This window comes from Oryzias latipes, chromosome 12 (assembly GCF_053564925.1).
Source record: "Oryzias latipes strain Hd-rR chromosome 12, Olatipes_Hd-rR_3.1".
In the NCBI taxonomy this organism is placed as follows: domain Eukaryota; kingdom Metazoa; phylum Chordata; class Actinopteri; order Beloniformes; family Adrianichthyidae; genus Oryzias; species Oryzias latipes.
Window position 1 is genome coordinate 21,420,500 of NC_136248.1, and position 25,211 is coordinate 21,445,710.

At 37.3% G+C, this 25,211-nt stretch overlaps 1 protein-coding gene across 2 annotated transcripts in view; it reads right to left on the reverse strand.

The window, feature by feature from the left end:
- astn2 (astrotactin 2) overlaps nucleotides 1-25,211 on the reverse strand; it is a 325,617-nt gene that overhangs the window by 98,283 nt on the left and 202,123 nt on the right. For both annotated transcript variants that reach the window (XM_023961099.2, XM_078956323.1), the window contains 2 exons: nucleotides 11,728-11,894; nucleotides 8,471-8,659 (listed from right to left, as the gene is read on the reverse strand). In XM_023961099.2, coding sequence (XP_023816867.1) covers nucleotides 8,471-8,659; nucleotides 11,728-11,894 — 356 coding nt within the window. The remainder of the gene's footprint in view (nucleotides 1-8,470; nucleotides 8,660-11,727; nucleotides 11,895-25,211) is intronic.

Below are 25,211 nucleotides of genomic sequence, written 5' to 3' on the forward strand. Positions count from 1 at the left end.
CATGAAGGTCAGTCTCACCAGGAGAAGAAAAGTCAGTTGGTTTCTTTAAAAAAATAAAATAAAAAAGTCTTAACTGGCAATTCTGAATGTATTAAGCTACCGTTTCCAAAACCAATTTTCTATACATGTGCACAAGACAGGGTCAGACAGATGCTGTATGGAAATTATGAAAATTTCTCCAGATCTTTTTAATCTGATGATATCCCTTTGCAATCAAAAGAGATATCCCCAGAATTTGTAATCTTCCTTCTTTCGAAAGTCCTGGTAAGTTATCCTTGAAAAACTATCATTAGGAAAATAATATGAATGAACGAAGACTTGCTCTGTTAAGACCGTTTGTCTCCTGAAGAGTCAGAAGTAGCAGTAAAATCTGAATATGCATGTGAATAAATGTACCCAAGCACAAAATAGGTTCTGATTTTTATTTATCAAAAAGTTCAATGTCCTGGAATTCTTTATTTTTATTCTTCTATGTTTTTAAAACAGTATTTATTGAAATATTACTATCTTTGTTTTTTCTTGATTGTCTTAAGAATCAATTGCACCATGGACCAATTTAAGAGGCCCTGTACCAGATGTAACCATTAGTGCACCTCCTGCTTTTTACTATGCTTCATGTTTACATAGAGCTGTAAAACTGGAGCTTTTTGTTGTGTCACAGTTTAGATTCATTTGTCCAAAGGGCATTCTCTCATAAACTTTCTGGGCCATTAAAATGCACTGAGGCAAATTGCATTATTTCTCTTTTATGGTTTACTTTGAACCATGGTGTCCACGTTGGTCATCTCCAATCAAGTTCACCTTAAGTCAAACGGAGAGAGATTGTGCGATTTGATGTACCCTGACCTAGAAGTTCAATTTTATTGTCTTTGAAGGTTGTTCTGAGCTTTCTTGGCTATTTTATCTGTTTCTGCTATTTGCAATTAAATATCCTCTTGTAGCCACACCCAGGTACAATGCTTCTAAAAATATGTAGAACTCAAGTCACAGGAACATCAAGCTGCTTGGAGACTGTTTTATGGCTTGACGTTAACATGGATGTCTTTGATTTTCTTTTTTCCTGAAAGTCCTTCTCTCTCTTTGGTCTATGCTCAGTGTATTGTTATTTATTTGCTTTAAATTAATTTAATGACCATTGTGGATCTTCATAAAATAAGATGTTGCTGATACATGTTGCCAATACTTCTTGCCCTTCTGAAAAACATTCATTTTTCTTATTTTTTAAAGGGTCTATACCACACAAAATCATTTTTTGGAGCTTTTAAGTGTTTTATAGTGTTCATTCCTGACTATTAATAACCCCAAAGCAATATTTTGATCCATTCAAGCATTTCTGGGCATTCCTCTAAAAACCTGAGCCCCGCCCCCATGCTAACACACCATACCTGCTTTCTCAGCTGAGCTAGCAGTGATCGGAAACATTTATTTGCACACCCATCTTTGCAAACGCTTGGATGTTTTTTGTTTTTGTGGGCAAAACGCAGCCAGGCTGGCGAGGCCGGCTCCAGGTTGACAACATGAAATGGGCAACACCCACACGGAGAGAAAACCGGTTCCTCAGAGATCAGGTCGTCTTATCGGATTGGAATATGAGCTGTGAAAGTAACTAATATTTCATTTAAAAAATTGTTCTTTAGTGTGCCAAAGGTAATATATTATTATATATGGATATAGTTTACTCTGAAAGGTTCAAGAAAAGCATGATATAGGCCCTTTAAGAGACTACACAAAGCGAGATCAATGCAAAGCATAATGCACACACAAACATTCATATGCCTCAATGATGTACCTGTGAATCAGATTAAAGTCTTCTAAGCCATGTCAGCATTCCATCTTTTTTTCTTCAGGTGATGATGCAGGGGAAAAGTGTGATGTGTGAGAAAAGGGAGGAAGCATTTGACTGTGAAGGTGTGAGGAGCAAAAAAAAAGAAAGGAGCTGTGAAATAACTCTTGCATCTGCACATAAATGGTAATATGGAAAAAAGTAAAAGAAGAGACTTGAAGGAAAATTGTAATATGTTGCAGAGAATATGTAGAGTGTGAAAAAAAGATTACAAAGTGAAATACAAATACGACTGCTTTGTTCTTCTGTCAAATGACTGAGGATTTCGATAAGCAGAGTAAGTACTCGAGTGAGCTGACATGCCATTATACACACGTTTAATTAGCAGCACTGGGAGTCAAGTATTAAAGTCCTGTGTGCTTAGCTTCTCTGGATAAATTTGAAATAATGAATGGTAAAATGTGACTTTGAAATGTTCAAAAAAACTAAGATGGTTAAGCTCACAAAATAAGAATAGACCAATTTTCACACTAGGGAAAAAAAAAGATCTTAACTGAACTAACCAATTCTTTTCCCATCAGTCTGAGTTTAAACCACATCATGCATTTACTCAATGCGTAACTCCTGAACTCCTCTGCTTTTACCACAAATGACTGCACATTAGATCAATCTGAAATATGGTTTTGGCATTTGGTCTTAACCCGCTTTGTGACGAAAGGATGCGTGTTATTTAACCAAACAGACACATTAGCATAAAAGTGTGCTTTGCCTTTGAGCTGCAATTAATCTGCCATGTGTGCCTTTAACTGCAGGGAATAGAGAAGTGCGAGCAAGCACGCGTCTTACAATTCATGCAAATCTTTCTTGATTGCAGGAGCAGGTGCTGTGCGCAAAGGTGTGCTGAAATGAAGGCGGGATGACAACAAGAATATGAGATTCTCTGTCGTTTACAAAGGGCTTTCAGAAAAGGTCTGTCATTCTTTTATGACCAACAGTGGAGAGTTGGAAGAGATGCATGGAGGATTTTTAATAAGCGTTAGAATTCATGAAAAAGAACACTCTTTTTGTAGTAGTGCCACAACATGCAATGGAAAGGGGGAAAAAAAGCTGGAAAATTGCACTTCTTGTTTTTTGTTTGCATCACAATTTATTTTTCAGCTACATTTTGTTCCATTTATAAATAGTTGACAGTGTTTTTAATGTATGTTACATTTAAAAAGGCACTAAAGTGTGATTTTAATTTCATTTTCGTTATACTTCCATGTTTAAGTTTTTTTGTTAATTATTATTATTATTTTTAACTTCTCTTTGCTGCTTTGTCATTCTTTAAAAAAAATATATATATAAATATATTACAATTTTCACTCTTGGGCTAAGTTAGGGTGTAATCAGACAGGACAAATCATTTCATCCGAACCGACGACAGGACTTGGAAAGACAAGACTTTCCTGTTTCGAAGAACGGTTCCTGGTCCCGGACCAGGGTCTGCCAGCGTGTATTCAGACTGGAAATTTTTTTACGGATTAGCCGGGAAATTAACTCTGGTTCACTTTAAGGGAATCAAATGTGTCCTGTCTGAATAAACCCTTAGTAATGCCTAACAGTTTTTTTTTTTTTTTTCCCCAGTCAATTTTAAGAAGTCTCACCATTTGTCTTCAGTCGTGTTTTGGCTTACTCAATGAAGTTTCTGCCTCAAAAATGTGGATCCTTTGGAAACCTACAAAATACTTAAAAACTGATTTACTCTATAAGTGAACAGTTAAAAAAACAAAGAAAAAAAAACTTTTAGCCCTGTGGCAGTTTTCTTTCAAATCCATCTATCTCTCGTTTGATCATTTTCAAGTAAAGCCCAGAGATACAACAGAGCATGTTTCACTGATGTCTCTTAATGTGATTTAAAGTGCTTTTTGGCTTCTTGTTTTGTATTCTAACCACTTTTTGTTCAACCTCTGCAGAGTCCTTAATTCACTCCAAACTTTGGCTTGATTGCTTCTTTTTTCTGTTCAGCAGTTTTTGTTCTTTTCTGGATTCGAACACAGTGACCTGAGAATAAGGAGACAGATCAGTGTCTGAGTTTTGTATTTGCTGACCATTTTGTTCCTTTTTGTTCCTGCATTCTTATTTTTAATTAGTTTGGTGTGGACAGCTGTAGTATGAAACAGTAGAAAACAGTGATTTACAGGCTCCTGCATCCCTGTGACCCCAAAAGGGATATAACGGGTTAAGAAAACACCATGGACTTTGGATGACTGGATTTTGAACATCTGGAACAACTGATCTACATCCTGCTTATTGAAAATTTAACATTTACAATTTTTTTTACATATTTTGTATCATGTTTAATAAAATAAAATCCACACCTTGTTCAAACCCCACAAATTAATCTTCTTGAATTTGATTCTATTCATTTTATTGTTTTTAGTGATTACTGCAATAATGACATGTGTTTTATATTTACACTTGCAAACTTTTGAAGTAAATACTATAATTTAACCAAGGTGTATTCAAACTCACACTACTCTATTCCTTTACATTTTTGTTTTTTTCTCATACTGATCAATTAATATATTCTTCAAATATGATAGAAACAACAAAAACAGTAAATGGTGTATACAGTGCAAAGCGCTCTTCTACCTTCCTTAAAGGCCCAAAGTGCTTTACAGTCAAAGTCCAATTCACCTGTTTACACACTGATGGCAGCTCCACTACCGAACACTGGCGCTAACCCGTAATCATCAGGAGCAATGTGGGGTTCATTGTCTTGCTCAAGGACGCTTTGACACATTTGTGTGCAAGACGGGAACTTTTAACTGGAATAGAGAACTGGACCAAGTGAGTTTGACATCACTCAGGTTCAAGTCAATTCAATGAAATTGTATGTATGTAGCCCAATATTACAACATAGTCATCTCAATGGGCTTCATACTGGTAATTGCATCAAAACACAAAATCCGTCATAGGATACAATAGGTAATTTGTAAACTAAACAAAACAGACTTGGATGCTGGGCATCCCTGCCCTTAGACCCTCCTTTTCGGTAAAAAAAAACTCCTAAAAAATGAATTCCGGGGCAAAAGAATAAGAAACCTCATAAAAATGACTTACTTCCAGTTCCAACACAATAAAGGCAATTCAGTCGCTATTTTTTCACAATATGGACTTTGCCATGTTGGAGCCAGATGTAGCCAGTAACCAGTGATTTAACCAAGTTGGTCTAAGTAATTGTTTCATAACAGCAACTCTCTCTAATCAGGAGTAAGGTTGTTCAACGTCCACACCCATATCACTTGGAAAGCGGGCTCAGGAGAATCTGTCAATCAAATGTTTTAAAAATTAGACATGGAGGCCAGCGTGCACCACACACTTTATTGAGGCATCTGGTTGGTCAGTTCATAACTTGAATAACTTGAAAAAAGGAATAAAATTTCATTAAAAAATTGAATTAGACTTTTATTGCAAAATAAACAGCTATTAGTTAATTTATTTGTCAGAATAACCATTCTTGCTCTGCCACTTTTTTTTTTAATAAATTCTTGCTATGCTTTTGGGTAAAGGGTTAAAAACTCCAATATAATGAAGAAATTATACCGTAGCTCACAAGAGGCTTTGTTTCTTATTGTAAAATATTAGGTCAATAACAGTTTAATAAACTTGAATATGTTAACTTGTCCTTTTCGTAATTTAGGATTTTTTTCTGCCTTTATGAATAAACACTTCACGGGATTCTCTGTTTTTAATTTTCAGAGCACAAATAATGTAATGTGTAGTTTTTTTAAACAACCACTGAGAGTAATTTTAAATAACGAAATTGGATTTTTAAATGGGCCTGAACTCATTAAACAACTATATTTGGTAAATATTAGCACTTGGAAAATGAAAATAAATGCTTCCCATTCCTTTAAGTGTACTACGCACAATTATTTAACCTCTTTTCATTGCTTGTCCAAATGTCCAAGGTGTTTTTAGGGCTGCGTGGATATTTATCAAGTTGAAATGTGGAATTTATCTAACCTCAACAGAGTCTTACCTTGAGTACAAATCTCTTTGCTTTCCTGGTCTGTATTTAAACTGGAGCTAAGAGCAAGAGTCCGGAGTAAGAGGACACACAGCGTTTTGTCCCGCTTCAGGCCAAGTGGATCAAGATTTGCCTCCTCTGATTTAAATCTCTAAACGTAGCTTTTGTTTTATCTTTCAAACTGTGCCCTGTCAGGATGTCAAAGGCAGGTCCCAACTGGCTGAGCCACGTGAGCCATAGGGAACCAGTCAAGCTTTAGTTCTTCTAGCATATTACGCTGTAGACATGCCAATCATCAAACAAATTCCCTAAAGATTGATGCTGGGCCCTTTCTAGCCTACAAGTCTACTGCTGATCAAAGATAACAAATCCCGCTACAGCTCTTTATCCTTATTAATGCTCCGGAGCATCACACTTCTTGACATGTGGTCCTGTGTGCAGACTGATGCAAAGACAGCTGAGATAACCAAGGCAATGCAAACTTTATCAGCCTTTTCTTTACGCTTTGTTAAAATTCATTTAGCAAAGCGCTTAGTGCAAATCTCTTTAATGTATAAAGAAGCATTTAATTTCATGGCAAAGCCCATGAGTTCTGGTGGGTATAATTATCATTAAAGGGTCTGACGTTCACACACACACACACACACAAACAGCTCACTGCCGGGCAAAAAAGACAAAAACACAACATCTACAGGATATTAGTAAAGAAGAGACTTGAATTCAACCTATGATGCAGTGGTTCATTTAAGCTCAACTTATCGAGTTAGTTTCTCATTGAGATACAAATCCAGGAAGAAACCCAACATAACTCATAATAAGTAAGCATTTTCACGAATATAAGATGAACAGAGCCTGAGATGTAAGGACTAAGCAGTATGTCAATCAAGGAACTGTTTATCATTGAGTCAAAAAAACGTTTTTTTTGGGCAGCATGGTGTTGCACCCCAAGTATGGGTGGCTTTTCTTCAGGCACTCCAGTTTCCTCCCACAGTTTAAAAACAGGCTCCATAGGTTAACTGGTGACTAAATTATCCTCAGGTGTGATTGTTTGGCCCTGCAACAAACAGGCAACAGTGCAGGGTGGACCCCGTCTTCGCCCTACAGTTGTTGGGACAGGCTCAGATGACCCCAAATGGTATTCAGTGGGTTAAGAAGATGGACGGCTGGATGGATGGATGGATGGATGGATGGATGGATGGATGGATGGATGGATGGATGGATGGATGGATGGATGGATGGATGGATGGATGGATGGATGGAAGGCAATGTGGTAAGACAAAAGGCTAATTATTGGGAATAGAAAAGTCCTTCAATACATTATTAAAACAAACACTCAAAAAAACAAACACCAAAATGGTGAGATAGTCCACTGGCATTCCAGAGGGAACTAGATTGTGTTTACAGGTTTTATGTATCCATGGAGGAATACCATATGTGGTTCCACCTAACCAGGTCAAAGGCCAACAGATTCAAAGGCAATATATAGGCAGATTGCGTAAAGACTGGGATTGAAAATGAAGATCCTCCTTTATCACTTCAGGACTTTTAGTCATTCGATATTTATAAGAATGAGTTGAATTTTAGTTTTTAGAATTAAATAAGAAGTTCTGAAAAATGGTTCTGAACAATATCAATAGGTTCACACTATCCATGCACATTTTTTATTTTTTGTAGAGTAAAGAATCTGTCTATGACGGTATGAAACAACTGGTAAAAATGACCAACTTAAATAATAAAGAGCTTGCTGAAAAGAAAATAACAAAAAAAAAGCAACATTGATGTGATTTTGCTTTTCCTCTCTAAATTAAAAATATTAAAATTTCAAAATGTATTTTTTTTCTGGAGAATTTTAATTGTTATGCAACCTTTCCGACACTAGAGATAGTGTTTTATTAAAAAATGAATTGTTTGAATTACAGATTTGGTATCAAAACGCCTACATTTTTCAAAACCAGTCTGCCAGAAGATTGGAACAGCTGAAAAGCAGTGCACAACACAGAAAACCACTGTGCTTTATGGCAGCAGTGAAAGGTGTAAATAGTGTAAAAGGGAAAGGGTGGACATACAGAAGGTGAGATGCGTGTTGAGGAAGTCTGTGCCTGCATTGTGTTCTTGTACAGATAGGACATCATCCTCCTTTTGGCTTTGCCTTTCATCCCTGACGGCATGTGACTTATCAAAATGAGCCAGACTTTCAGAGGGGCTGCCAGTTTGAGGGGAAGTGCCACTGGATACTATGAGCCTCACTTCTCTCTAAGCCCTCACTCTATCGTAACTCTTCTTTTCCACATACATAGATAAAGACGAAAACACGTCTGTGCAAACCCAGACGGAGCAACCAAACACCACAGTGAGGGGCCGCTGATTCCCTGTGCTGCTCCACTGAGGTTTCTTGATACATAACAGCTTTTTTTTTTTTTTTATCCAGATAATGTGTCTTGTGTGATGCAGGAAAAGAAAAGTTAAGGTGTGAAACATCAGGCCTCAAGAGAAGGCTGAAGCTAAAGGTGTGAAAGGGAACTAACAGATAGACACTTTTGAAAAACAGATACAAAAAGAAAACAATAACGAAAAAAATGACAGCAAATTTAAGGCAAGAATAACAAATAAAATTTTAACATTAGGTAAAAGAAAAAGCATTTTTATCATGCTTGCAGGCGTGCAGCAGTTACCTGAATGTCATTTGGAAAATCTGCCCCAAATTGACTTGTTGTGTTTTGTTGTTGTATCCGTGTAACATCTCGCCGAACAGAGTGTCATTGAAGTGGACATCCTGCCTTGAGCATTTGGACCCCTCACAGTTCTCTGCCTGCAGGAGGCAGGAGCGCCCATCCCCTGCCAGCTTGTACTCCTGCACACACCTGAGGAGAAGAGACAGGTTGTCAATACAGCGCACAATCTTTGAACTCATTGGAACATTTGCATGGAACTATGTCCCAAAAATGTATAAACAGAAGAAAAATAAAATAATAAAGGCAAATTTATTATTTTTTTGACTGACCAATTACAAAGAATCAAAACTGAAACATATGGTATGTCAAATCACATATTTCTGTTAATGCCATTATTGGCTTCATAATAAATCAATTTTCTTTATGAAACTTGATGCAACTCACCAAGAGGAAACAAATTTCAGATCATCTGGAAAATATATTAATTTCTGGTGACGCAGAAAAATTACATCTTTTGTTAACCCATTTATAACCAAATGCTTATGTCCATGATGACTTAATAATACTCATTATTTATCAATTTAAAACGCTAGGTTTTAAAAGCAGACACTTAGAACTGCATCAGTTACGGTTCAGCAGCTATGTATTTGAATGCCATACAGATGGGATGAACATGTACATTACTGACGAAAATTAATGAATCTCTGTTAGTTGCTCTCTGTGAAAATCCGACTGTATTTGAGAGGGAAAACAGGCTCAAATCAAATTTCCATGTTGCTACCCACAATGCCCAATGAGGTAATCTAGTGGCAACAGCTTGTCCATAAACACAGCGGACCAGACCCAGTTTCAACAGAAGGCAGAAATAGAATTATGAGCTCTGTGTAAATTTATAAAATGTTTTAAATATCCAAAATTTGCCAGAACCTGCACACGGCTAGAATTTGGTTTTGTTTGTGTGATTTGTCGCAGCTTTGGGCCCAAAGGAGGAAGCACAGGCAGAGGAATCACTGCACTCTAAATGAGGCATGAACAGTTGTTACTGGATGAACATCAGACTTCTAAATCAGCATCTTCAAGATGGGAAAACCACTTATATTCATATTTAATAGAAAACTGTCAAGAGGAAAATTAATCCTGTACCAGGTCAGAACGCAGAGTAAAACAAAACATACTGCTTTCATGGAATCACAGAGAAAATAACCCAGAAAGTATGAACAGCTTTCTGGTCTATTGATCCATCATTTCTTTGAGGAATTCCACTATCATAAATTATGGAAATAAATTCAGATGATGCACACATTCCACTAGGCTTACAGAGAGAATATACCAGCATTTACACACAGTATGTAACAAACATTAAGTCAGCTGAAGTTGCATCTTTTATTCAGGTCAAACACAACCAGAAAATTAAGGAGGCCGAATTAAAACCTCTGAATTTAAAAACAAAACAAAACTGTGTCAGTCACTGTATATTGTATGAAAGGTTTGCGTGTATTTAAGCTGTAAAACAAACATTGATGTATAGTCTATTTATCAAAATATTGTAGAGATCAAATATATAGTTTTTGCTAAAAATAAATATGACCAAAAATGCTTGGCATGGTGACATTTCTCAGTTATTATTATTAATATTATTATTATTTTTATGACCGAGAAAATAAAATAAAATGTACAAATGAGCATTACTTTGAAGTTAGGAAATTTAAAAAATACATACAATAATAACATCAACGAAGTTCCCAGGTCTTAACTTGGCTCACTAATACTCTGATTTTTTTAAAAAAAAATAAAGTTTCCTTTTGGCTACATATTCTATTCAATTCAATTCAATTCAATTTTTATTTGTATAGCCCAAATTCACAACAACAGTTGTCTCAATGGGCTTCATACTGGTAACTGTAAAGTAAACATACAATGAAAATGATCATAAATGCATAGAATTCCATAGGAGAATACTAAACTTTAACTAAACAGACTAAATTAAACTGGGCATTCCTGCCCTTAGACCCTCCTTTGCTGTAAGGAAAAACTCCTAAAAAAATAAATAAAAAAGGATTCCGGAAAAAAATAAGAAACCTCAGGAGTGTCCACATGAAGGAGGGATCCTCCCCCAGGACGGACAGGCGATGTACCAGAACTCTTAGAGAAGAATTAGCGTATCTAACTCTACCACTACAAATTTAAAGTCCAGCAGATGAGCTTCATCCAGATGGAGTTGATGGAACGCCCCCGACCATTGATGCATCTTTAGGAAAGTTGTAAGTTTGACCATCCCAGATTTGTTCTAACAAGTTGAAAAGAAACTTTACTGTCACACATAAAAAAAAAGTATTTGCAAACGCTCTCCTGTGGTGTCACCTCTCTTCTGGCGCTGCAGAGAGGCGGCTGCCTGTTGCAGCGGCTCCGGTTTGTTAGGACTTTGTTAGGACGTTTCGTGTCTTTTTGTCTTTAGTATTTATTTTAGTTTCCGATTGATTGTTTTGGTTCTCTGTCATCTATTGTGTGTAAGTTTGTATCTTGAGCCTAACGCCGACGCTGCAACAACTGAATTTCCCAAGCTGGGATCAATAAAGTATCTTTATCTTTATCTTATCTTTATCTTATTTCCAACCGAGAATGAGAGTATTTATACTAGGCTTAAAGAAAAACACAACATTGTTTGTGATTTTTAGATTTAAAAAAAGTATTTTACAAAGAATCGACAACAGTTTTATAGGACATTGGGGCAATTTAGGTAACTCAGCAGCCTTTATTTCATGCTGAATTAACCAGGATTATTAAGGCTTTTTTTTTATATTTATATATATGTGTGCTTACCTTTGTTTTGGACTTATCCTTGATTGTGCAATAGGTGGTCTATGCATTAAACCCCTGATGCCTGAAAGTATTTCTAACTATAAAAACTAAAAGGTTATGTTTTGTTTTCAGGTTAATTAAGGTAATTTTGGAGTTGAAGTTGTTTGATGCATCAATAGTCGTCAAAGGGTTAATTGTGACTGAAAATCAACTTTGGGATTTTGAACCTGTATACGTTAGTGTTTGCTGCTCCTGTCATTTCATTTTTTATCCACGAGTAAATTATCATTCCACACACTGGATAAATGTCCTGCTGAATGGGAACTTTGATATTGCATTACAAAAATAAAAAAAGCACATTTAGTCAAAAATAATTTATCTGAATAACTTGATGTTTCCAGCAAATGGACCCCATGAAGCAGTTTTTTTTTTCTTTTTCTGTTTGTGACTATTCTCACCCGCAATGCATGAGCACATTGCTGGAACTTGGGTCATCTTCCAGAGGCTCAAGCTGCTGGAGACACAGCTGTTCACAGCCCCCATTGAAGCCATCCGTGCAGTCAATGCCTCTGGAGTAGTCATAGCAACCTGAGCCATCCTTCATTGGCCTCAGCCCCTCAGGACACTGCAAGAAAAAGTATTCAGAGAAAGAAGGAGAGGAGATGAGAAGGAGACGTGAGGAGGAGGGGGAAGAATAGATTAGGAACAGGGAAGAACAAATTGAGGCACTAAGGTCAGTTTGTGCATTTTAAACAGACGCTACAGAGAAATAAAAGATAGCAGAAAGGGGAAGGGGGAGATGAAGAAAGAGAAGCAGATGCTTGGATTTTAGGTAAGTTTAAACAAAGACAAATACGGAATAAAAGCCACTCATCCTGTTTAATGCAGTGCAAAAATAGGGACGCTTTCGAGAGGGACTATACAATGACATGGCCTGTAAACACACAGCCTTAAATCAACACGGCTCCATTTTTTTCAGCTAACACAAACACAGAATCAAATCTAATCTTCACACTCTGGTTTGGTCCATGGACATTGTGCTTCATCGGACAAGTGAGAAAGCCCCTCTGACTTGGGTGAGGACCAAACAAGCAGTGACACACTTCCATCAGAAAACAGTTCACTAGTGAGTATAACCTGGTGTGATGCAGTTTGACCACAAACAGACCCTCCAGGCGCTAAACAGTGGAAACGAAAGCAAAGGAAATGCATGTCATGGGCGGCCATTCGTTTCCAGCACAACCGATGGAAATCTAACAAATCTCCATTCAGGAGAATGTTTAAAAAGTTTGACAAAACTTTCATTACAGTCAAAAGGAGGGTTGCACCAAACACTTTTTTGTGCTTTTTTTCTTCCTGGTCATAGATTCTGTCAGTCAATATTGTCCTCAAAAATTAATTCTTTCATATTCTTCCGATTTGTCCCTTTTGGGGTCACGGGGCTGCCGGAACCCATCCCAGCCACTCGTGGGCGAAGGCAGGGGACACCCTAGACAAGTCGCCAGTCTGTCACAGGGCAGATCCTCAAAAATAGGCTGCTGGAAAAAAAAGTGGTATGATATCCCTTGCTTATTCATACAGTTTAAAGTCTCACTCCAACAATCCTTTGATTTATTTTAAACCATCCCAAGTGGTCTTTTATGTAGGATTTTGCTGTTTTGTGTTGTTTTCTAGAACAAAGTTTCTGTAGAGCGGCAGGAGTTCATTAGAAACTCACCTCTGACTTTTTAGCGGGACTGTTGGCGTGGAGCAACCCTGCCCCCACATCCCGTCACCCATCTGTTTACACGCTCTCCCCCTAGCTTACAGTCCCTCACACCCCTGAGCTAACATAACAGTTGCAAAAATAGGGAGAAATATCTGAGCTATCCAGCCATACAATTTTGAGCTAGAAACCAGCACAGACGACGGAAAACAAAGACGTCTATGCGTCTAGTCGTCTGCAAGGGCATGCATCGGAATAGAGCGGAGCAGGGAGCTTGTGACTTTTCCCATCTACATCACAGCTGTTCCTGATTCAAAAGGAGTTGAATAAAGGAATACATTTTTGCAATTTTCTTAACATATTTCTTCTATAATGAGAAAAATGCCACAAGAACATGTTCAAAGCACACAAAACCCAATTTTCATCAGAGTGTGTCTGTGTATATCTTGGATAGTTCGCTTATTTGAATTTTTTCTGCAGACTAAAAAAGCAGACCCTGGTCTCCCTGCAAGCAAAAGTCTAGTTTTGCATAAGAACGGTTCATTAACAGTGTAATTATAAATTGACTAACAGACAGACAGAAAGTGTCATAGGTGTTGTGCAAGTGTTAATACAAAAACATAACAGGAAGAAAAGAAAGTGTCATCAACTACAAAAAAAATAATTTTGTATGTCCTGCAAGCATTTGTGGAGATGTTGAGCATTCATGTATGCATTCAGAACTGGCCAGGTTTCCTTTTTTAGGGGCTTTTTTTTTTCTTTGTAGTAAGTTATTATTTAGATTAATATCATTACCTAATTAGTTGCTGTTGTAACTCTATGGGTTTGGTGCAAAATTACAGCAAAATAACCACACACAAAAAAAGAACTGTTCAAGCAAAGCAAGTGGCATAGATCCTCCTGATCAAAAGGCAACTGCTTTAACAGTTTAATTTAAAGTTTAATTTAAAACTACATTTCACACTTTAGTGGGAGCACACTTTAGTGGAAGCAGCAACACAGAGAGCAGCTGAAACTCACCCATATTGTAAGCTGAAAGATGAGTGAGAGTGAAGCCTGTCAACAAAAATCTAAAAGGGTAAAAATGTCTCAAATCCTAACTGTTGAAAAAAAACATTCAACTTGTTTAGCACATTTACAGTCAAAATAATTATTCATAAAATTAACTTATGATGGCATATGTTATTGCTTGAACATTATAAATTCGGAGTAAATAAAAATAGGTAAAGGAACAGCATTAAACTTAAACTGCATTGAAAAATTTAGGTAACCTAACATTTATAGCTTGTAGACAAGTTACAGTTTTTTGAGGCGCCAGGTTGTGTCTCAGTAACACCCTAGTGACGGGTTTTTTTTTAAGGAAAAAAAAAGTGTTTTTACAGCAAGTAAAAAAATCATGATCAACATTCTTTTATTTTCATTACTGGAGGCAACATGCTTCACTTTATGCCTCACCAGATGTTTTTATACTTCATTTCAGCAATACTTTACCAAATTATTCCCCGCTTTACCATCCCTTTGAAACACACCAGTTAACCTGGCAGATTGTCTGTAGAATATTTACAACTAATTAGAGCTAGAAAGACTAAACCCAGCACGGATTAACGGTTTGCTTAAAAAAAAAAAATACAAACAAATAAAAGTTAGTCATTGGTTTCTCCTCTAAGTAAACACATTCATGAGTTTTTTTTTTTACTGACATTCAGTAACATATAAATATGTTGGCTTTTAAGAATCTGTAATTTAAAGGTGGAAGGAAGCAGGTTTTGCTAATTTAACTTAATTCCTGGTGCACACACCTCTTGTGGTTCAAGGTGGAGCAGTGTTTCTCATTCACTGGCAGCCACTCTAAATCACTTCAGACTTGTCTGCATTGGATTAGTTTTGGGGGTTTATGGATATGCATCTTATATTTTCTGTTGGTTTGTGTCTTCACAACCAACAGAAAATGCTAAATGTTCATGCTTATTTTTTTTTTAGCACCATAAGTTGCAGTGTTTAATCTTCTTTGGCGAGGGTGCCATTAATACTCAGGTGTGACTAATATGCAGGAGTGAAAGTAGATTCATCGATTAATTGATTTATCTAACCTGATACCTGATTTATCTGTCTGATGGAAGTTGTTAATTGTTGTTAGTTGTTAATGGAGTCAAATAAAACTACACCATGATGAATTCATTTAAAAATCAATTAAAATTGATATTGGAAAATATAATTTGGACTGACGTTTATAGGTTTCTTTTACTATAAAGTAAAAACCACCAAGTGCATCACAGCAGACAACACACGGCAAGGATGATCAAACCATCATTACAGTCCAACGAGTGGAAACACTTTGAATTTTGCAAAGACATGTGAGCATATTGTGCGGTAGAATGTTCTAATCGTGTTCCCTTTGGATTATTTGGATGTGGAAAAACAACTTTAGGAAACTAAACTTGTTTGTTTGTACACATATTTAATTTACGCTTAATGCATACTTGATGGAAATCTTCATCCTCACTTGCAATCTTCCTCTTGAACAATCTTTTCTGCATTGTTCATTTTCAATGACTTTTTCAAATATATATTACATTTTTTGCTGCATGTTTTCTTCTTTGTCATGCATTTTTTGGCTACTACAGAGTGACTTATAGCCCGAATAAAATGATCCTCACATTTGTGTAGTTAGTATTATCGAGTGCTTAATTTATTTTTTTTTAAAACAGTACTCCTGTGTGCTGGTGGTGCTTGTAAAGAACTTTTTTGCAGACAAAAGCTGGAGCAGACTGGAGGTAACTTGAAGAACTTGAACATGACAAACCAAAACAAACCTGAAAGCTGACTGAACTTAAACCTGACAGGAGCAGAAAAGAGGATCTGACAAAAAGCAACAGAAATCTTTAAAGCAGCCAAGCTAGCATATCAGTAATAGTCTTTATAGCCTGATTGACTTTTGCTAAGTCTGAAGGCTTTTCTGCCTATAAGAGCAGTTTGAGGTTAAAAATAAAATAAATAAATAAATAAATAAATAAGTAAAAGTAACATTTCTCTGTGTTATCAACATTTTTTCTGTCAGCATAATATTACCACAATTTAGCTGACAGTGTTTCTTTCCTGACAAAATGAAGGGTGAAAGCTCTACTTTGGGAAAAACTGCTGTGGGTTCAGGTGACGAAAGAAGAGATCAGGTTCTGTCGTGGGTTAGGGTCACTCGTAATCCACAAAGCTATCGCCCGAACTGTCGGAATTCAAACTACAGATCTCACGGGTAAAGCAAATGCAGGATCAGTATGGAATTAACACCTGCTCATAGATAACGACACTTAAGCTGAACGGAACTAACACTGAGAAAAATACCTTGTCCTGAGCTCATTGTTTGGATTAAAGAAATACTTCAATAGCTTAACAGTACTTGAAGTTAAATATGTTTTTTTGTACTTATACTTCCCCCACATTCTGAAACATGAAAGGTACAAAGAAATGCTGAAACCAAGAGCTGTTTCAGAACACCTCCCTGCATCTCATACCCAGAGGCAGCTGTGTTCACTGAAATTGGGTCATTGGGTAAGAGATGTCGCTGTCATTCAAGCCTACAACTTTATGTGAGCATATCTTCCTCCTGTGAAAGGGATAGTGGGAGGTGCAAGGACTTTTATCACCTTTAACTCTATAAATTTGAATGCTTCAAAGTTAAATATAGGACTGTTTTATGGTATTTTTGTTCTAAAGATTGTCGCTAGTATGCGTAAAAAAATAAAATAAAAAGTAACCCTTCAGTGCTGAAAGTATTTAAATTGAATTTGTAATAAGCTTGTTTTAGGTATCATTAAGTATAGATTCACTCCATGAATGGAGTCAAAAAAGGCCATCTTTGTCTTTCAGTTCAGTCTTATTTTAAAAATAGTTGAGACTTAAGAGCTAAATTAAAAGAAATAAGGGGAATATGATTTCAAAATAAAACTGTAAAATAAATGTAAAAGTTTGTTTTAAAACTAAGGCCAAAAGAACCATAGCAACACTGTTTTTTTGTTCTGAATTTTGAAGACTTTAAAAGTGTATTGTAAAGAGTAAACAGATTCTGGTTCCTAAAATCCCAAATGTTCATGTTCTGTGAGAGAAAGCTCTCAAGTCTCTGATATAATAACAATATCTCCTTGCTGTAATGTGAACCTTCCCATGAAACAAGATTGGAACCATTCATCATAATAAGGCGGAGCATTGGGAATAGCTGTCAGTAATTCAAAATCACTTGAAAGTATTCTTTTGTTGAATAAAGGTTCTAAAGCACAACCCATTGGCTATTTGTTGCTTTTTTTAAACCTTTTTTTTTTTTTTGTGCAGTAGCGCTGCGGCAGCAATATATTAGCTTCTAGCCAAGAGACATGCCCTAGTTTTTCAAGAATCATGTACATTAAGCTCTACAGAAGTCAACCTTTATGTTTCGGTTATGTTAACATTGTTGGCTCCATTAACATTATTGGCTCCAATAATGTTAACACACACGTTTTAAAACATGTTTTAATCCTAAATATGAATTATACACTTGGGTATCAATCATTTTTTCAAGGCCATGAGAGAGCATCACCACCTGCATAGCATGGACCAAGTGGGTTCATTTGAAAGGTCATAAAGAAAGTTTTTATATCTAAAACATAGTAGAACCAGGTTAAATAAACAGTGGTATATTTTTTTAATGAATATTTTTAAAAATCTGATCAACAATGTGAAAGAATCATTTTTTTAGCACTGCTCTGCTAAGGTTGTGGAAAAGAAAAGTAAAATGATCTAACACTAGGAACCTCATATTTTTCTATGATAGTTTAAAAGAATAAAATCAGAGAATTCCTTTGGGACAATTTCAGAGACTAACAGTCATGTTGTTTTTAGCGGTTTCATTTACAAAAAAGAAAGGAAAAAAAACCCCACAAATGCTGAAACAAAGGCCTGGAAAATATAATTACAAGAAAAGCCATTTGTTCCCCAACACTAGTTTCATAACCCGTAAACTCACCACAACTTCATTATTGTGCCTTGTTCTGCTTTCAACATGGACACACAAAGTTGTGTAATTAGTGAACTCAAGTACAAAGGAAGAATCATTCAAAATGTAAAAAAAAAAAAATAATCATCAATTTTAAAGCACTTTTAAAATATTTTAATGAAAAGTAATTGTGTTCATATTTGTCCAAAAGTGCCCTCAGCTGTAGCAATGAGCTCTGTAATTTCTGTTAAATCCTACTTCCTTATGAACTTTAATAAAGATGTTTGAATGTTTGTACTTAAGGCCACAACAGACAGCAGAAAAAAGTTCATAATATCTTGGCACAACACAGTTTATAATAAAGACAGTCTTAGGAAAGAGCAAGTATTAGAAAGACCTGAAAATAAGTATATAAAAAAATCTTAAGGAAAGTAACAGGAAGAGGGGTTAAAATATAAATGAACAAATAACAACAATAATAAAATTAAAAGTTCTAACAGTTCTGAAGAAGCCGCTTGAATGAGAGGTGAAAGGTCTTCAAAATAAACGTTTTGTCCAGCTGAACTTTATTTTTTGAAATTTTAATTTTATCATGACCTAAATGACTGGAAATCTGTACCAATACTAATAATAATACTATATTTTGTAATGGACGGGTGGCTCTGAATTTGAGAGGAATGCTTTAAAACAAATGCTGCTAAATCAGGCTCAGTGTGGCAAAAACTTGAATATCAGTGCAGTAGACAAAGTAGCGACTTCTTACTGAATTGCAAATTTTTGTTTTTTTAAATATACTTACTTTTTCTAGACAACTTATGATCCTTATAATCCTCTTTATTTTAATTTTTTATCAAAATAGACAATAATTTCAATCAGTGTAGTCCAATTCAGATAACAGCTGAGCAGAAAAAGTGAGCATCCTCCCATAAAAAAATAAAATAAAATAAAAAACTTGGAAAATAAAAACAATATTATCAGTTTTACTTATAGCACGGGATCATGTGGGAGTGGTCAAAATAGTTATTCTGTCCAGAACACTATTTTTGATGAAATAAGGGTATTATTCAAAAAAACTGGGTAGCATTACTTTCTATATGCTGACCTACTGTACATGTGTCCCAAAACTGCTTTTTTAAAATACAGTTAAAGATTCAGGAATGTCTTTTAAAAACCCCAATAATGGAAGCAGCATGATATGCATGATCAGTTCACAAAGCTGATGCTATATATATATATATATATATATATATATATATATATATATATATATATATATATATATATATATATATATATTTTTTTTTTTTTTTTTCCCCTAAACCAATTATAAATAATTGAGTTCACAGCTTAGACAAATCAGCCGGAATTCAAAATTGCAGTTGGATTCATGGGTAATGACAAAACAGGAGAAGATGATGATGTCTTCATTATGCCTGTAACAGCACTTCATCAGCAATCATGCATGGATGGCAACTGTAGCCATATGCAACATGCCATTAAAAGGTCAATAATTAAAATGTCATTTATTACAGTAAACCCTTAGATGCTTATGTCCAGGACGTCTTTACACGGCATTTCTATTATCTATTATAAATGCATTCATCTGTAAGTTATGTATGTTCACTACATGCTCCATTTTTTAGATAATTAATGTGAAGGACAAAACGAAGCATAATGTATGATTCTTTGTTCATACTGAATACTGTGAACGATCAGTATTTAGTACAACCACATGGATAGAAGATTACTTTAGAAAAACCTTTGGCAATCACTACAATGGGGAGTTGATGCATATGAAAAAAGACCTATTAAACTGCTTTCAGCAACTTTTCAAAAGCTTTGGAATGAGGTGGGGCTTGTAGTAAATGTCCTGACAAGGTTAATTTAAATTTCTGTGTCAGCAGCATCACTAAAAAATAAAATGAAAGATCTGTGTTTTTAGTCTTCTCCTCTGAGTAAAGTGACAAGCCTAGACGCACAAATCTCTGTCATGCACTACACTACACTCAAGGCAAATTATTCCTGCTTCCAGAAAGCCACCACTACGCACAAGTGTTGTGCAATGATGTATATCCCGTCAGAATTTGTATACTCTGTTGCAACACTTATTTTGTCCCAAAAAGCGTTAAAAAAGGTGGATGTTTATGATATAGTTAATTCTAAGGCTACTGGGAATTTATTGACATATTTGGTCAAAGTTTAACCTGGTGTAACTTTCGACATACTTTAAAATAATACTTTGTGAGTAAAAAGGTCACTAAAGCTTTCATGTTACTACTGTTAGGTTCTGATGAAAACCTAAATTACCACAAAAAAAGATAGAAGATTTGAGTACAGCCACTCTCCCTATAGAGGAGTGAAGGCAAAGGATTACTGACCTCAATGCAATATAGTTCAGAGGTGAAGACATTATTACACTATTTTAAGAGAAAACATTTACTAATAGAGAGACCAGAAGAGAGCAGACAATAGTACAGGGGCTATGCTGGAGGGGAAGGTGAAGGCAGAGGTGGCAAAGGCCAAATAGAGCATATGAAGACTTGTATGTCAGGTTGGACACAAAGAAGGGAAAGGTAGATCTGTACATCTTGGCAAGGCAGAGAAATTGAGATGGAAAGGATGTTTAGAAGGTTAGGGTGATCAAGGTAAGATATGGAAATGTGTTAACAGGTTGGACCAGAATGATGGAAGGAAACCTTTAAAGAGTTGATGAACAAGGAAGGTTAGAGAGCACAGAGTAGAGGAGTTTGCTGGTGTGGAGTAGGAAATAGCAAAGATCAATAAGGCTAAAATGAGGGAAGGACTGGAGAGGACAAAGAGTGGAAAGGCAGTAGGTTCTGACAATACCTATGGAAGAATGGAAGAGTTTGAAGAGGTGGCTGTTGAGTTTCTGACTGGACTGTTATGCAAGATTTTGGAGAGACAAAGGATGCCTGAGGTGTGGATAAGTGTTCTGTTGTCCATTTTTAAGAACAAAGGAAATGTACAGAGTTGTAGAAACTAAATAGGAATAAAGCTGATGAGTAACAAAAGGAAGATATGGGAAAGAATAGTAGAAGCAAGGCTGAGGTCACAGTTAGAGTTTGTGAGCAGCAGTATGGCCTCATGCCAAGAAAGAAAACCACATATCCAATATGTGCTTTGAGGATGCTGATAGAGAAAAACAGAGAAGGTCAGAAGGAGATACACTGTGTCTTTGTAGATCTAGAGAAAGTCTATGACAGACTACAAAGATGAGCTGTGGTTTGTATGAGAAAGTCTGGAGTAGCAGAGAAGTGAGTTGTGCAGGACATGTATGAAAGTAGTAAGACCGTGAGATGTGCTGTAGATTGAACGGAAACTGAAGGTGAGACTGCATCAAGGATCAGCGGAGCACCTTCTTGTTTGCTGTGGTGAAGGACAGACGGATAGATTAGGTTAGACAAGATATCTATAGACCAATATTGTCATCTGTAGTGAGAGGAGGTTAAAAGCCGAGGAAAATTCTGCTCTGGAAAGCAGAGAAGTGAGGCTGGGATGGATGGAAGGAGATGTTAGTGTGTCAAAAGAGAGTCAACAAAAATGAAAGGAGCAATGTCTTGTTTGGAGACAGTGGCCCAGCCCTGAGAAAGAGTTGAAAGACAAAAAATAATCTGGAGCGACTCTTCACTTGAACAGCTAGCAGATGGTGTATGTGAATTTTCCCAGTGAGCCATTGGTGCACAAAGCACCAGGCCGATCAATAATATGCAATCAATTCTTATAATGAATTGTTAACGTTGCTGGCAGTGAGTGACTGAGCTGTAGGGAAAGCTGGTAACCACCAAGGCCACTCTTTGTCACCAATTCAGTCAGCAAATCTAACAAGTTGGACTCATCAAAGTGTCTGACCTTGATTCTCAATCAGAAAACGTTTTTTCCATAATGTTGTTTTGCAATGCAGAAGAGAGTACTCACAGTTTGGTTCAAAACATATTTTATTCATCTTTGTTGTTTGGTTTATTATCCAATACAGTTGTAATGGAGTTAAACTAATGTTTAAAACACTATTTTACTTTTTTACCATATAGTTGGAGGCAAAATTGCACTCATTAAGCTTCTATTGGCTTCCAAGAACTTGGCCTCTCCTGTTTGAAACAGGGGGGGGGGGGGGGGTCACTTTGCCTTGTTCTCCTAATCAATGGATGATGATGACTAAAAAAGAAATATTGCCAATAAAGATCAATGGATCCCACAACATGATTGATCCAGCATATATATGCTTTCTCCATATTTTTCAACAGAGTCGGAATTAGCAAATGTAGAAGTACAGATTGTCTAATTAATGGACGTGTCAAAAGAAAAAAAAAAGCTGGATTAGAATGAAAGACTTCTATTTTGCCAGTAATTGTCCTTTGATTAGTGGCAAAAAAAATATTTTTTGTACATGGGAGATTTGGATTTCTCCCACTAAGGTTAAAATTTATTTTTGCTTCGTACATTATTTTATTCCTTTTTTTTATTATTATTAATTATTATTGCTGAACAACTAATCTAGCCACAGGGGTTGCAAGCCAGTAACTTCTGTGCCGGTCCCAAGCCCGGATAAATAGAGAGGGTTGCGTCAGGAAGGGCATCCGGCGTAAAAATTGCCAAAATAACCATGCGAATCATCCACAACACTTTAGACATACCGGATCGGTCGAGGCCCGGGTTAACAACGACCGCCACCGATGCTGTTAACCTACAGGGTGTCGGTGGAAATTTGACTACTGTTGGTGGAAGAAAGAGGGGAGGCAGAAGGGTCCGTGGCCAGAGAGAGAAGGGAAAAGGCAGGAACATAGGTTTGAGAATAGGGACTCTTAACGTTGGCACAATGACAGGGAAAGGCAGAGAGCTGGCAGACATGATGGAGAGAAGGAAGGTAGATGTACTGTGTGTGCAGGAGACAAGGTGGAAGGGCAGCAAGGCACGTAGTATTGGAGGAGGATACAAACTGTTCTATCATGGTGTTGATAGGAAGAGAAACGGGGTAGGAGTGATTCTGAAGGGGGAGTTTGTAAACAGTGTTCTAGAGGTGAAAAGAGTCTCAGACAGGATGATGAGCCTAAAGTTAGAAATTGAAGGGGTGATGGTGAATGTAGTCAGTGGGTATGCGCCACAGGTTGGCTGTGAGTTAGAAGTGAAGGAGAGATTCTGGAGTGAGTTGGATGAGGTCATAGAGAGTTTTCCCAGAGGAGAGAGAGTTGTTATTGGAGCAGACTTTAATGGGCATGTTGGTGAGGGCAACAGAGGTGATGAGGAGGTGATGGGCAGGTTTGGTGTGAAGGAAAGGAATCTGGAGGGACAGATGGTGGTGGACTTTGCGAAGAGGATGGAAATGGCTGTAGTGAACACTTACTTCCAGAAGAGAGAGGAACATAGAGTGACATACAGAAGTGGAGGTAGGAGTACTCAGGTGGACTACATCCTATGTAGACGAGGTCATTTGAGAGAGGTTAATGACTGCAAAGTGGTGGTAGGAGAGAGTGTAGCCAGACAGCACCGCATGGTGGTGTGTAAGATGACTCTGGAGGTCAGGAAGAAGAAGAGAGGGAAAACAGAAAAGAAGACCAAGTGGTGGAAGCTACAGAATGAAGAAACTTGTGAGGAATTTAGGCAGAAGTTGAGGCAGGTCCTGGGTGGTCAGGATGAGCTTCCAGAGGACTGGGAAACTACAGCAGAGATTATCAGGGAAACAGGTAGGGAGGTGCTAGGTGTGTCATCTGGAAAGAGGAAAGACGGTAAAGAGACTTGGTGGTGGAATGAGGAAGTACAGGAATGCGTCCAGAGGAAGAGGTTGGCTAAAAGGAAGTGGGATGTAGAAAGGACTGAGGAAGGTAGACAGGAGTACAAGGAAGCGCAGCGTAGAGTGAAGAGAGAGGTGGCAAAGAGAAGAGAGAAGGTCAGAAGGAGCTGCATTGTGTGTTCGTAGATTTAGAGAAGGCGTATGACAGGGTGCCGAGGGTGGAGCTGTGGTACTGTATGAGGTTGTCTGGAGTGGCAGAGAAGTATGTCAGAGCAGTTCAGGACATGTATGAGAGAAGTATGACGGTGGTGAGATGTGCTGTAGGTCAGACAGAGGAGTTCAAGGTGGAGGTGGGACTACACCAAGGATCAGCTTTGAGTCCTTTTTTGTTTGCTATGCTGATGGACAGGCTGACAGACGAGGTAAGACAGGAATCTCCCTGGACAATGATGTTTGCGGATGACATTGTAATTTGCAGTGAGAGTAGAGAGCAGGTGGAGGAACAGCTAGAGAGGTGGAGGTTTGCTCTGGAAAGAAGAGGTATGAAGGTCAGTCGTAGTAAGACAGAATACATGTGTCTGAACGAGAGGGATCAAGGTAGAAGCGTTAGGTTACAAGGGGCTGAGGTGAAGAAGGTGCAGGAGTTTAAGTACTTGGGGTCAACAGTTCAGTGTGATGGGGATTGTGGAAAAGAGGTGAAGAGGCGAGTGCAGGCAGGTTGGAGCGGTTGGAGGAAAGTGTCAGGAGTGTTGTGTGACAGAAGAGTGTCAGCAAGACTCAAAGGAAAGGTGTACAAGACAGTGATGAGACCAGCTCTGCTCTATGGGTTAGAGACGGTAGCAGTGAGACAGAGACAAGAGGCTGAGATGGAGGTAGCGGAGATGAAGATGTTGAGGTTCTCCTTAGGAGTGACCAGGTTAGACAGGATAAGGAACAAGTACATCAGAGGGACGGCTCATGTTGCCTGTGTTAGCGACAAAGTCAGAGAAGCCAGACTGAGATGGTTTGGACATGTTCAGAGGAGGGATAGTGGATATATTGGTAGAAGGATGTTGGAGATGGAGCTGCCTGGCAGGAGGGCAAGAGGACGGCCAAAGAGGAGATACATGGATGTCTTAACAGAGGACATGAAGTTGGCTAACGTTAGGGTAGAAGATGTTCATGATAGAGTGAGGTGGAAAAGGATGATTCGCTGTGGCGACCCCTGATGGGAAAAGCCGAAAGAGAAAGAAGATTATTGCTGAACAACTGATAAACCCTGGACGTCTGTGGGCTAAAATGATTGTATTTTCTTTTTTTTTTCCTGATCTAGAGTCTAACAACCTGTTAAGGATGGTCTTGGACAACTTTCTTTCCAAAAATATGACACTCTCAATCCAAAAAGTCGTGTGCCTTTAAGAGCAGCCTTAATTACTATATGTCAGTTATTTATGCATTTTGAATATTGCTTTCGATGCAGGCTTTTCTGAAATGAATTCCATGCTACACTTGCTTTTGAAGTCTCATCCAAATCTTGGTAGTGTACTAA